Source organism: Falco peregrinus, chromosome 14 (assembly GCF_023634155.1).
Source record: "Falco peregrinus isolate bFalPer1 chromosome 14, bFalPer1.pri, whole genome shotgun sequence".
Lineage (NCBI taxonomy): Eukaryota > Metazoa > Chordata > Aves > Falconiformes > Falconidae > Falco > Falco peregrinus.
In genome coordinates, this window is record NC_073734.1 from 9,892,905 (window position 1) to 9,906,966 (window position 14,062).

At 37.6% G+C, this 14,062-nt stretch overlaps 1 protein-coding gene across 2 annotated transcripts in view; it reads left to right on the top strand.

Annotated features, from left to right (window-relative positions):
- The window catches only part of ADAMTS18 (ADAM metallopeptidase with thrombospondin type 1 motif 18), a 79,865-nt gene that overhangs the window by 19,329 nt on the left and 46,474 nt on the right, over positions 1-14,062 (top strand). The window contains exons 4-5 of one of the 2 annotated variants that reach the window (XM_005241420.4): positions 9,486-9,768; positions 13,411-13,610. In XM_005241420.4, the coding sequence (XP_005241477.2) occupies positions 9,486-9,768; positions 13,411-13,610 (483 nt within the window). Of the gene's footprint in view, positions 1-9,485; positions 9,769-12,704; positions 13,045-13,410; positions 13,611-14,062 lie in introns of those variants that run through there. The other variant, XM_027792490.2, reaches the window with a different exon arrangement.

Here is a 14,062-nt window from a genome sequence, read left to right on the forward strand (position 1 = left end):
AAGCTGTTTTCACTAAAAAAACACCAGAAGTTTGATAAAAGGTAAAAAACTTCTATAAAACTCATTTGAAAATGGTTCAAGAAATCAGAAAGAAAATAAAACACCAAAGTCTTTTGGCATTATTTTAAAAAAAAATCTCAATTTATAGTGTTGTTTCCTGCAAGGCCTGATTCATGACTTTTAATGTTTGGAGTTGTGTGTCTGATAGGGAGGAATGTTCCTGATCAGAAACACTCAAGCAAGCATCTGTTAATGCTAAGTACCTATGGAAAAGAATTTCCAAGTACTGATTTTAGTTATCTATCATCAGTTCTCTTTTTTTTTTTTAAGCTGTTCATTTTCTGTGTCACTACGCCTTAATCTTCCTGGGTTTGCCCTTATCACAACTATAGGAGCAGAAGATTCATTAAGGAGGCATGTACTTTCCCCACAATATTAGTACATCTGAATTTCATCCACATAAAATCAATTAGCTGTACACAAATGAGGAGGAGAATCTTGCCAGAACGTTTTCATTGCACCTAATCCTTTGAGCAGCATGAATAATTCATAGGAAATCATCCTTAGGGTGAAATTCTGCCCTGTCCAAAGGTCTGTTAAAGATCTAGGCATCCTGAAGTCACATTTCAGAGATTTAAGAGGAACATAAATGGTGCTTTTGTTTTGTGCTGTTACACAGAAAGAGAGAACAGAGAGGGCTGCGTTTTCTACGCTTCAAAATTGCCAAAAAGGTTCACCTCTTCTCACGCTTTAAGGATTCTCTTAAACCATGCACTCGGTTACATGGGATGCTAGATTAGGGGACTAACTAAGCTACCTTCTGAAGTCACTTGTTCTGTTATTCTTGGTGTACCATAAGTAACTAATCAACTGGAAGACAGGAAAAGTGAAGCATAGATGCATTCATAAAACAATCCTGCAGTTTCCTGTTTACTTTGCGATGGATTTCAGAACTGTCATAAGTAATAAAGTATCATGATTTTATCTTACAGTTGCAGGGATTTGCTTAAACAGGCCATACCCAAGTGCTTGTACAGTTACCAAGCTTAAATTCAAGCTGTTGGTTTTAGCTAATTGCTTTCCAGAACCATTATAGCAAGCCAAAGAGCCATATTGATGAAATCATTAATGAAGTGATCTTGAGTGCAACTTGGTTGACTTTGGGCACTTAAATATTATTAGTGTATGGTTAGTGTCATAATGCTGTAAGTTTACATTAGTGTTTTTCTTCTGTTCATTTATCATACCTACTTCTGTTAAAAAAAAACCCAAACCCAAACAAACAAACAAAAAAACCCATGAAAAATGAGGGTGCTCACGTACTGACAAGCAAGTATTTAATCTGTGGCAAAGCAATCAAATTTGTGTTGGTTCTAGCATATCTCATTACCCTGCTATAAATACCAATCTAATACATTTAAATACTAGTGTGACTGGTTCATTTACCTTAACTGGAGGAACAAATAAGAAAATTTCCTTATTTACCATATGTTGACAGAGGGTTGCATAAAGATGTTTTAAACAAGTTCAGTCAACTGCAGAAATACAAAGGCACTATTCAGAGATAACACTGTCTTTGTTCATATAGGAATAATTAAAGACATGTAATTTTGTTACCTTGTTTTAATAATTGCTGAATGTTCTGCATAGCACTTCTTTTGAGTAACTAAACAGAGTAGTCTTTCATGACTAACTCAGGCAATTTAAACATCGTACTCTCCTTCTGTCAGATCCTCAGATAATAAAATGCTATATTGTTACGAACTCTTTAACATTTTACATTTGCAAGAAATCTATCTTATGTTAGAAAATGGAAGAAATTGAGTTATTTTTGTGAGTCACTTAGAATCTAAAGAAAAATGTGATCTGCTGTACAATTCTCAAGTCAGAATAGGCAACAATTAGTGATGCTAATGCTTCTTTCACAATAAAAATATTTTAGTGTGTATAAAGGCCATTAACTTAACCTAAACATTTGCTGTGGTACAAAGCCAGATATTCCAATCTGGTGAAAATCAGTAAAGATCTGCTGAGGTTACTCTCATCAGCCAAGGACCCAGTCCAATAAAACATCACGTTTGTACTTCCCTGACTCCAGGGTAGTCGTCAGTAACTGCCCACATACAGACTTGATACTTTTCTGAAGAATGGGTGAATTTGTTTGGCAAACATAAAAGCTAGGGAAAAGTTTAGTTAACTTAAATTCTTTCTTTCATTTAGTGTGTTTGCATGCCTTTGTGCTGCCTGGTTTGGGATAGGATCAAAAATGAACATGCTCTGAGTTTTACTCGTGGGATTTCTGACTTCAATAATACATGTGTATTATTGGAAGCCTCATGAGAGTCCATTCTCACTAGTTTCCCAGAACATTTTCTTTCCCAAATTGGTATAAATGCACTCTGGAAATGCTTGCAGAGACAATGTTCAGCTCAGTGGGAGCTCCTGGGTGCTTAACACTCTTTAAAAGTCAGTAATTTATTTAACGACATGGGTATGGATTTAGGGTCCAGCCTTGTCACTTTTTGCTGGAGAATCATGGGTCGTACCCCTGTCACTGTGTCTCAGAAGCTTGTTTCATTTACCCAGTGCTTCAGCAACGTGGGCACATCTGTGTGAAGTGCCCTTCTGAGTGGGACAAAAATAGCTTCTGGAGGTAAAACACACCTTAGCTCTGTTAGCTGCTGCTGTCCCGTTTGCAGTTACCACCCAGAAAAGGAGCTCTAGGTCATAGCGAAGAGGGAATGAACTTTAATTACCATGATTTACTGCCATTGGTTTGGCTGGTTGCTCATGATGCTTCCCAAGGGTAAAGATATCTTTCACCTCAGCAACACTTTCTGCAATTTGGCTCCTTCTTTCTGCTTTGCCAGATATGTTGCTTGTCATTTTTTCTACCTAATTTCACATCTTAATTTGCTCATTTTGATTATATTTTCCAGAGCATTGACATTTTGACCCTAACCTGAGAGGTGCTCAATAACCCATCTCTCAAAAAGTCAGTTAGTGATAACAGGTATGTACAATTCCAGGTCAGGCTGGGCTGTTCAGCTGGCTATAATTCTTGGAAGCAGTTTTTCTTATGACTGTAGTAAGGTTATAGTCTCACGTATTTTTCAGACTACCAGCTTAACCCATCTCAAGAGGTGAGTCTACTTCATTACAGATTCTCTAAAGAAACAATAATTTATTTAAACTGCTTGCATGATGCAGGATTGCTTTGGACAACCTTGTACTAGTATTGGTTGAATATCCTTGCTCTGGAGGAAAGAGGAAGCCATATGATGAATGTTGGCAAACTTACCAGGACTTTATTCTACCTGGGTTTCCTTAGCATGTGTGAGAAAACTATGTCTCTACCCCGTTTTCAAGGCTTGACCCAAACCCCATTCTGAACAGCTGGCACTTTTCCTGCTGTCTTGACCAGATTTTGTGTCAGGCTGCTGGTGTATGCAGAGGGGACTGCCATCTCCACATGATGTTCTCTGAGTATGCATTTGAAATGGGGCTGAAATCAGTCGCTGTTCTCCAAGCTGCTGGTCATGAACTAAATGCTCCAAAATACCATGTAGAGACACATAAATGTTACACTGTGCCTGAGCTAATAACCTGGTCTCTTAGCAGCTACATTGTTTCTAGTTTGAGCTGGCTTGCCACCAGCTGCCCTGGAGTATGTGCAGAATGAACGGAGGGCTGAGCGCAGACTGAAGGTCATGAGGTCATTTCTGTACTTCATGATGGAACTATCATCATCAGCTTATAAAACCTGAGGGAAGGGCCTCATCTCCCCATCAGTCTGTGGTGGAGTCTGAGTGGAGGTACAGGAGTTATGGGGAGACCTTTCCCTTCTTCTAGCACATGGTGCAGCACGTTGGCATTTGAAAATTGACATCTGCCTGATTCTAAAGGCCAGTCTGGGCCCAAAGGCAATTTCTGGCTGTTGTCAGCTGGTTCTAAGTTGTGTGAATAACTTTATGTTCTCTGGATCTCTATCGTACCCTCTTTCTGCTTCTAGGATACTCATTATTCCAGTATGGGAAACAATCTGGTAGACAAACCCACAGGTTGGACACCAGAGCTAGGGGAGTCTCTCCTCCAGCAAGGGAATTCTTCGGTGGCAGAGATGGGTCTGTTGTATTTCCTTTGTGGTGCAATGTGCCAGAGACTTAGCAGAGCATCGGGGCATAAAATAAGAGTTTGACTTTGATTAAAATGAACTGTAGCTAAGATAATTTCATTAATTTTCTCTACAAAGTGAACAAGAAAAGACTCCAATATGCTGTGGCGTGAGATGGTCCCAACAATATTGTGATGTGAGTACTAGATATAGAGACGTCTTTGCCCTCAGATAATTTTAAATAACCAGCAACCGTAGTTCTTAGGCCATCTGTTCTTCTTATTCTTTATATTTCAAGGAAGTTCTTAATTTATATTTCTATTTGTTTTAAGTAGAACTAAAACCTGTACTTTATGTCTCTGTACTTTACGTGCTGTAACTCTTGTTAAGATGTGTTTGAATCAATGATTTGTGTTTTTTAGAAGCTGGACAGTTGGGAAATAACAGAAGTCTTGGATCAATGTACACTGAAGTCTATGGAAAGCTTTATGCCAATTTCAGTTGGCCTTTTGTCAAGTCTTTTAAAACTGCATGAATTTTTGGAACTATTTTAATGGGTGTGAAACAACGTTTAACTCTTCCTTTTGAAAGATTTTTCATCTTGAGTACATACACACCGACCTAATGGTATAGACTTCATTGATTTATTTGGCCATTGTTTTAGCTGCTCTCGGTTAGAGGCACAGTTGTTTTTTAACACCTAATTTTATGTGCATGCTCATAACACTGAGTAAAGCATTCTGGGTATAAGTAGTATTCCTTAGACCATACATGCAAACTTTTTAGCACTTTATTTAGTTGAGATATTCCTGTCTTAGTACAAACTGTGATTTAACTTTGTGTCAGTCGGTATTACGTAGTTACGTTTAGCAGAGACATTGCAGTTCATTTATTCATGCTTTAATTCTCAGTTTAATTTCATTATGCTTCTTACCTCATTATTTGCATCTGGTTTATGGAACTCCTGTAACTTTAATATGTTTATGGCCAAGCTGTTGCTTTCATTTAATTAGCATGTAACGAAAATGCCTTATATGCAGAGAACCCACAGCCATGAGGCTCTTCTAGCTCAGAGCAAGGGTTTGTCTGCTACCTGAGAACTTAGCTTTGTTCAACTATAGGCAAGGAACATAAGTTTTGAAAATCCTTTGCTCACTGTCACTGCTGTTTTTTTTATTGAGGGTCTGTTTTTTGGAGATGCTGAAGCCTCAAAATGAATTGGGTTTACAGGCTGGTAATCTGCCAGAGGCTTTGCTCAGAGTCTAACACAGGAGGAGACAAATGGGAGCAGCCTTTGTGCTGTTCCAGTAAGAGGCCAGTGAGACCTGTTAGAAACAGATATGTTAGCATGTGACTCTCAAAACTGTGCTATGTGGGTCTAAAATCAGTGGAAGATTTACCTGGGTTTGTATAGCTAAGATGAACTTTCAGTGTTTTGAAGAATTCTTCTTATTTTTCAGCTTATAATCTAACTTCAATGTAAAAAAATCTTGAATCAGGTATTTTATTATCCTTTCCCTTGTCCAAATTTGATTTTGCAATTCTTCCTCCTTTTGAAACACACCAAGAAAACAGAACAAGTGCCTTACCTTGGTGATAACACCCTGATACTGAGGAATTTCACAAAGACGTAATGGATCTGAAAATTCCTTTAGCCCAGAGCTAAGCAAACATTTCCCAACAAATAACAAGTGGTAGGAATGTTGCCTTCTCATCTCTCCTCAACTTTTCTGCAAACAAACTGCAAGTTCCTCTAATTTATTGATTCGGAATTATTTGCTAACCACACAGATCAACGTATGTCTTTCTGTTTACTTTCCAGTGGCATGGAATATCCCTTACAGAAGGAAAGCAAATGTGTTGTGAGGAAAGAACAAGAGAACAGCAAATTCCAACTGAGCAATCTCTTGGGTTTTCCTTCCCACCATATTCTCACAATTACTGCTGTTATTAGTTATAGCCACAGTGGGAGAGAGAGGGAATAGAGAGGAGTCCCTGGCCTTTTTCATGCTGTGTTGTCTAGACTTGGTAAAAACGTTAGATTTTGTCATCCTGCTTCCTCTCATGGTGTTATAATTGTGGAGGATCTGAAATAAAAGTGGAGTTTTGACCTATCTGACCCTCTCTTTGATGGGTCCCAAACCCATCAAAGTTAATGGAAAGATACTGAGTTCTGATTCAAGGAAAACCACATGTATACTTAAAGTTATGCTGTAATAGGGAACCTAATGCATGAATTTCCATGACAGTTTTGACAGTATGTGTTCATCTACTGAAGTATTGGAGCTGGATAAACACAGTGCACCTAATTTACAATTAGAAAAATGTTTCATGTATTTGCAGAAAAAATTCCCAGAACCCTTTTTTTTACAAAAATAAAAACCCAACCCACCACCCTGAAACTTAGAGTGCCCATGGGTACACACTAGCCAAAATCTGGCCTTCAAGAAACTGGGATTCTTTGGCAGCTTAAAGTTAGAAAAGATGATTCTGTGCTGGTATCCTACCTCTGTGCTCTGGCATTTCTCAGCTGTTATATTTTCCAGCCAGCATGACCATAGCCATAGGCCATTTTGCTTTACCTAAGGCTAAAATTAAAGAACCTGCAAGAAAAGTCTCTGGCAGTTATTGCCCAATTGCCCCCTTTGCAGTGATCCGGAGCATCTCTGTCAGAAGCCAGGTCAGCATACTCAGCGTTACTTTGGAATTGCCAGACAGATTATTTTAATATGAGGTTTTGAAACGATCCCATACCTGGAAGAAATAGAAAATGGTCTGTGATTGAGTGAGTGTTCAGACTGCTCCGTGGCACTTTCCCTTTCTTCTTGACAACTTCATAAAACTCGATGTTATCAAAACAAAAGTATCTTTCATTTACACAACATTTTTCAATTTGGAGGATGTGTCTGATGTAAAACCCAAAGGAAAGGAGTCTTATGGGAGATTTAGAGTAATTTCTACTGGGAAGAAAGTGAATGCATTTGTAAGGCATGCAAGTCAGCTACAGGCTATGTAAAGGTGCAGCAATATACATGCAGCGCAGGGCCCAGAGTTCAGTTTACTCTCGGCCCCCCCACCCCCTGATTCTCAATCCACCCTTACAATGTTAAATATAGAAATTACATTGGGGGCTGAAACTTGGTGTACATCAGGGACAGTGTCTTACAGGAAAACGTAGAAAACCCTTTGTTCCATATGGTTTGAATCATTGACAAAATGAATCCTACAGGAATAATTTCTAGAAGCCTTTAAAATGGGGAAATAAAAACCAGATTCACTACATTTCTGTTTTCCAACTGAAAAAAAAAATCATTTAGCAGTGCCCAATTATCAGTGCACTCTAGCAGATAAAAATTGCCTCTCGGAACCACTTTTAAATTGTGTGATGACACACATCATAAAGATTTAAAATATTAGTCTTCTTCCCTACAGGAAAGTACTTTGTCATGACCAAATGCGATCTGACATTTGAAATATGCCAACTTATTGCAGTGAACAGCCAAGTTAAATTCTTGTCAATTATTTAAAGCCTGTCTCTTATTGACAGAGGCAATTTTAACCTTCATTTAGAATGTTAAGAAGATCATAGGCTGATATCGAATTATGAATTCATGTTGAAGAAAAGAGAGGAGGCAAACTTAATCAGAATGTCGTATATGTTTGTTTTCACATTATTTTGCAGGAGACAAGTAGACCCTCATAGTTCATAATATGGAATCTCTTCTATTGTCAAAATTCAGGTCACCATTTGATTTTGCAAGCACTATTATTAGGCCCCTGTGAAAGTTGCTTGTACTGGGGAGTACTGCGAAGCCACCTTTGATTTGGAAAGGCAGAAGTGAATTTCCATGAAAAGGGCATAGTGTATGACTATAGGCTGTTAAGAACCTGTATATCTCTGATAAATCTTTTCAGCTGGAATAGACTTAAAGTCAATTTTAGCATTAACTTGGTAAGTGGTTAAAGCTGTGAAGATTTCATATATAACTTTCTATTTTGACTTGCTTTTCATTTTTTGTTGACTTTTCCTCATGGGAAACAATTTTGAAAGTGCAGAAAATTCCACAAATCCTCAAGAAATACAATGCTTACATTAGGCATTCAAACTGGTCTCCTTCTGATACCCTTGGCATTCAGGTCCTAGGAGGTTAGTCTAAAGAAAAGCATCCATTTCAGGAGGGAATAGGTGTTACATGTCTAATATGTGCATTTTCAAAGAATACTTTTTGAGGAAGGAGGTGGAATCATAATCTGGGAGGACTTAAGATGTCGGGCAAGATGGTTTGCAATTGACATTTGTTTGTCTGCACATATTTTTCTGAAGCATAAGAGATATGTAGTCCTCGTGGGATGTCAGTTTTGGCAGAAGCGGTTGGCACATGGTAGAGCCTCACTGATCCAAACCAAAAATCTGTATCTAGTATTACGTATATAATGTAATAGAATTACCTGATGAAACTTCTTCTTGGTTTTTGACTTGGTAAAAAGGAGTGTTTATTACAACATGTTTTACAAAACCAAGAAATGAAATAAAATCATAACTGATTAATGAGCTGCATGGAAATACTTCCTCAGTGCCACCCACATTTCCCTGGCCCTGATCCTGGAAACACTTCATCACATGTGCAGTTTTATGCACAGATACTATGTGAAAACTACAGCGTAGTTTTCCCATACTTACTTCTGTCTTTCAGGGATCCAAGAAGGAAAACAATCAGATACTTGCTTTCACTGATCAGTTTTCTTTTGTAGGAGGGCATAAATAATAAACTGCATTTATGAAGATTAAATTGCAGGGAGTTGATTACTGAATGATAGCACTAAAATGTTCAGATGCTTCAGCTTTGTGCTGCTGTACTATAATGTGCTTACGTTTATACTTAGGGGTAACCTTGAGTCTGGGATTCCCATCTGGTAATACCTTATTCAGAAAAAAAAAAAAAAAATCAAATATATTGGTTTACTAATGTATGCATTTATTAGAAGTTGCATTTTCCAAAAGCTTTTTCTTTTTATGTGAGACTGTGTATGCTGTACACAAACACCCATAGAACCAAATCTGTACTGTGAAGAATGGATTAATATTGCATACGAAATTATTCATGGTACTGTGTGAAGGTGCTATGTTGCCAGTCCCGCAACATTCTTGTTTTGTGTGTTACCAAACGTGAAACCTCGTGATCTCCAAAGTGAAAAAATGCATATTTTAATTGAGAAGACTATCTAGATTATATCTTGAGTAAATCTAATTTAGAAGAGCACATTTTAATCTGTCTAGGCTTTGAAGAAAAAACAGTTTAAGACCTAGCATGTTCCAGCTGTGAACTTTGACAGTCTTTTCTCTAATTTCTGGTGGTGTTTCTTTTTTTAGTCAGGTTTGATAAGGACACAGAAGATCGAGTTCCTTATATCTCCGTTACCTCAGCAGCTAGCACAGGAGCACAACTACACATCGCCTGCTGGACACCATCCTCATGTATTATATAAACGAACTGCAGAAGAGAAAGTGCATCGGTACACAATAGAGTCCAATCCCAAACACTTTTCTTTTGGTCATCACAGAACTCACACTTCCCACAAGTATCATGCTCAAGCAAATGGTTACCACCATGGAAGGTTTCAAAAGCAACATTTTTGTGGACGTCGCAAGAAATGTATGTAAGGAAACTTTCTCTCCTTGTTTGAGATAGTGGCTCTTAGAGACTGTATGGTGATTCTGAAGTGTGATTCACAGTCACCTTTGTGATGGAGATATAATAACCTTAAATTATACAGTTCTAAAGTGGATTAGATATTACAGACTTGATTATTCCTTTAAATTGATGTCATAATCTATTTTATTAAGCCATTAGAATCACTGTTTAGTTTTCTTATTCTCTACCTAGATTAAAAGATCCCTTGCCTGATTTTTGTGACAATTACGTAGTTTTCAGTAAGCAGTTCTGCACAGTGATGGATGCCAAGCCCCTGATCTGCTCTCTGTTAGTTTGGGGATATATAATTAATTAGGTTTGAAGATGGAGAAAAAGTAATCAGTAATTTCTGAGAGGATAGAGAATACGTCTTTCAGAACTCACTATTTGATAATGAAATGTTTAGCAACTGAGATCTTCAAAAAGAACCTCCCATGTAAATTGTTTAAATAAGATTTTGGAGCCACCTCTTAAAAAAATATTGGAATATATTATCCTGCCAAGGTCTAGTCTGAGTCCTCATTAGACCCTCAAATTGCAGAACATTTTAGATCCCCCTTGGACCCTATATCTGTGCTTACAGCATTCAGTTGATTCTGTTTGAAAGCTGATCTGCTTTAGAGCTGAGTTTCTTAATGAGGGTCTCCAGGACTGCACACAGTATTGAAAACATTGTCTCAGTCCAGTGATATTCTTCCAACTTCCTACTTGAGTTCTTAGAAAATGAGACAGTTCCTTTTCCAAAAGGCAGGCATGTAAGGAAGAAAGAGAAAACAAACAGAAGGGAAGGAATGAGAAAGGAGGTAGTGGAAAAGGTGGCTGGCTGAGACTGAGGCCTGCCTGAGGCCTGAAAACTGCCTATTAAAAATTGACAGCTTCCTCAAAAATCCTTCTTTCTAGATTGGAAAGCTAGACCTCAAATACCAGATGCACAAGCCTATGATTCAACCTATAAACATTTGCATTCTAATGCAGTTCACAAATACCTCGTTACACACTCCCTTTCCCTCCTGTCTGGTTTTCCTGCTGCCTGCTTCAGAGCAGAGGACACTGGTGCTCATCAGCTCTACAGCATTTTATTTGCATTGTCTGCTGTGATCTTGCACTTTTTTTACTGTATGCCCTGTGACTGCTTGTCCAAATTAAGAATTATTTGTGTCCACTTGAGCTTTTACATGGTGCTTATTGCTATAATAAATGAGTACATTTTGAACACTGTATTTTCATAACCTCCTGGCATGTGAGAAGATACTGTCATTATTCTCATGGCTCAGACACAGGAGAGGTCAAAAATAACCATTGCTTCTGGGGACCAAATCAATAAACTGAGGTTTTTCTTTAAAATACTTAGCAGAATATATGCTCCTCTAATTCTATGTGTGTATCTATATATTAAATAACTTCAGTTACAGCTGTGAGTTCTTAGCTGCATATTCAAGTTGGGTTTATGTTAAATGAAGAACATGCAATTAGCATCTAGCTGTGATGAGTTTAGTATAAGTGATTTACCCATCATTGTTTAGATTGTTTCAGATGCTGTTAGGATCTGATTAAGCAAGATTGCATTTAATTACCTTAACCATGAAACTTTCTTTTCACATCCTGCAGTCTTTCAGTTCATGCAGTACATATCTGTAACCTTCCGAGAGAAATGAAGGAGTTCTAAAAAATTACAACCTATTTCTATACCCAGCTTTGGCTAATCTATAGAACAAGTCAATGTATGTTCACTGAATGAATGCAGTCCTACAAATAAAATCACTTGTGATTGTTTAATTGAGTAAAGACAGGATGTAGAAGAAAACATCTCACTTCAGTAAAGGCAACACCTCTTCTATGATTATTTGGGACATTTTTCTTGGTTTTGGTTTTTTTTTGGTGGTGGTGTTTTTTTTCTTGGTTTGTACATTGTCTTGTTCTGAGATCTGGAGTCATATCAGTTTGAAATTTTCAGCAAAGTCCAATCTGATCACCTGGAATAGAAAATTTCAGCTTGAATGAACAAAGGCATTCAGAATGCAGTCTTATGGAAGACACTCCTCTACTATTAACACCACTGAGTTGAGGTTAATTTATCCTAACCCAAGAACGACTCCAAACTTGATGAACAGTAAGAGGGAAGAGCACACTGCCACTTTTAGTGTCATAAAAGTAGCTTGTCCCACTCACCATCCTCTACAATTTCATATGCTGGCAATTTGTAAGCACTAGGACAGCCAGTTAATAATCTTTCAGACCCTTCACAATCTAAATGTTTTTAGATCCTGAGAATTAACTGGACTGTAGATCATAAATCATGCTTGAAACATTGCTGCTGCTTAGGTTTTATTAGTAACAGTGAAGTTAATTCAAGAGCAAAACACTGCTCATGGATTTATGAGTCGAATGCCTTGAAGTCGTATTGCCTTCAAAACAGTACATGGAAACTGATGTGCCTTGAACTGAATGCTTCACTCTTGGGTGAGGCATGTCTTCATGTCTTGACGTGCTTCCAGAAAAGTTCTTTGAGCTTGTAAAGGACAATTGTTTATAATGACTGATACATTTTAAAATCTTACTAGCACAGTTACTGGCATGTTAAACATAGTTCAGAGTGACTTAGTCCTTGCAAGCAGGCTGCTGTTGTGCATTCTGTGGTATTCATGATTTCCCAGTTTGGCATGGAAGGAAGTAGCATCTGTTTTAACTATGTCCTTGTGATGAGACACAGGCAGGATTTTTTTGATTACCTGAGGCTTCCTCACTTGTGTCATGTTACATCCTGTGAACAAAAAAATTCTATCGTTATCTGAATAATATGTTGAAGTGGCCTTCGAGTTAATTCTTGATTCAGAGGCAATGTAGGTTTATGCAAAAGAAGCTATGAATAACAGCAGCATTACAGGACTAGGATATAGATTTATTTTCCCATTCCTGGCTGTGAAGAAATGGAGTAGAGACCATGCTCTAACTGTGCCATTGACCATGTGACACAAGTACAGAGGGAAAAAGTGCTCCCTGGCATTGGGGTGTGTGGGCTGGATGCGCATATCCTGTTACCAAGCCCTCCTTGCTATTGCCTGACATTTCCCTATATAAATATATTCCCAGCAGGGATAATCTCAGTGGCAAATTCACATAGAAGGCTAATGTCAATCACAACAGCAGGCTGGCAGGAATCTTACTTGTGGTGTGTGTCTGCTTTCTGTACTGACGGTGGACATCTGTTGTGGAAAGGACTTTTTTACCAACTGCTATGTAAGTAGCACATGCCAAACACCTTAAGAAGTTATCAAAAGGATAGGAAAAATGTAGATATTCTGTTAAACTTCTGTATGTATTTTTTGCCACAAATACTACCATTTTGTTAGATTAATTCTTTTATTTTAAAGTGGTTATTGCATACGATTGTGGTTCTCCCATTTTCTTCTCTCCCTGTAGCCATCCTTCGCTCAGGAATGAATCAGGTCTTTATTAATAAATATAGAATAACTTAGCCATAAGTACTAGATCATGTGCTGTAAAAATAATCTAAGGCTCTAAACTTGTGATGCTTCATTTTCTGATGAAACTGTTCATGAGTGCTCTGAACCTTTTCTAAAACTGAGTTTTATTTCCTTTTAGATGCACCTAAGCCACCCACGGAAGAGACGTACATTCGCTCAGATGAATATGGGACTTCTGCAAGGTTCAAAAGATCATCTGCTAAAATTCAGAAAAATGGAAGTCTCAATGTTGAAACCCTTGTTGTGGCAGATAAAAAAATGTTGGAGAAACATGGCAAGGAAAATGTAACAACGTACATCTTAACAGTCATGAATATGGTAAGATGTGGTGTATCTGAATTATCCCTAGATTATCACAGCTCTGTCAACAGTACTGTAGGGTTCAAAAAAAAAAAAAAGGAAAATATTTAAAATGTCATATTTTAAATTACTTCTTGTGTAGTACAAAAAAGGCAGATACTCTGAAATGGAAACTTTCATTTAGTATCATGAAACTTTGTTTTGTCTGATGTCTCTCCTTGAAACAAAAATTCATTTGAGAAAGCACAAATTTATTTTGTGAAAAATCATATAATTTAACAAAAAATATATTTTGCTTTGTGGCTTTGCCCTTGTACTACAAAACTTGAATTTGAACTTGATTACGCTTAATCCAGGAAACCAAGGACAGAACAAAGCTCACTGAAGACAATAGAAAGTTTTCAAGGTTTTTGAATAAGTCTAGTGGTTTGGGGCATAATTCTGGGTTAAACTATTTTAAATTAATCTGA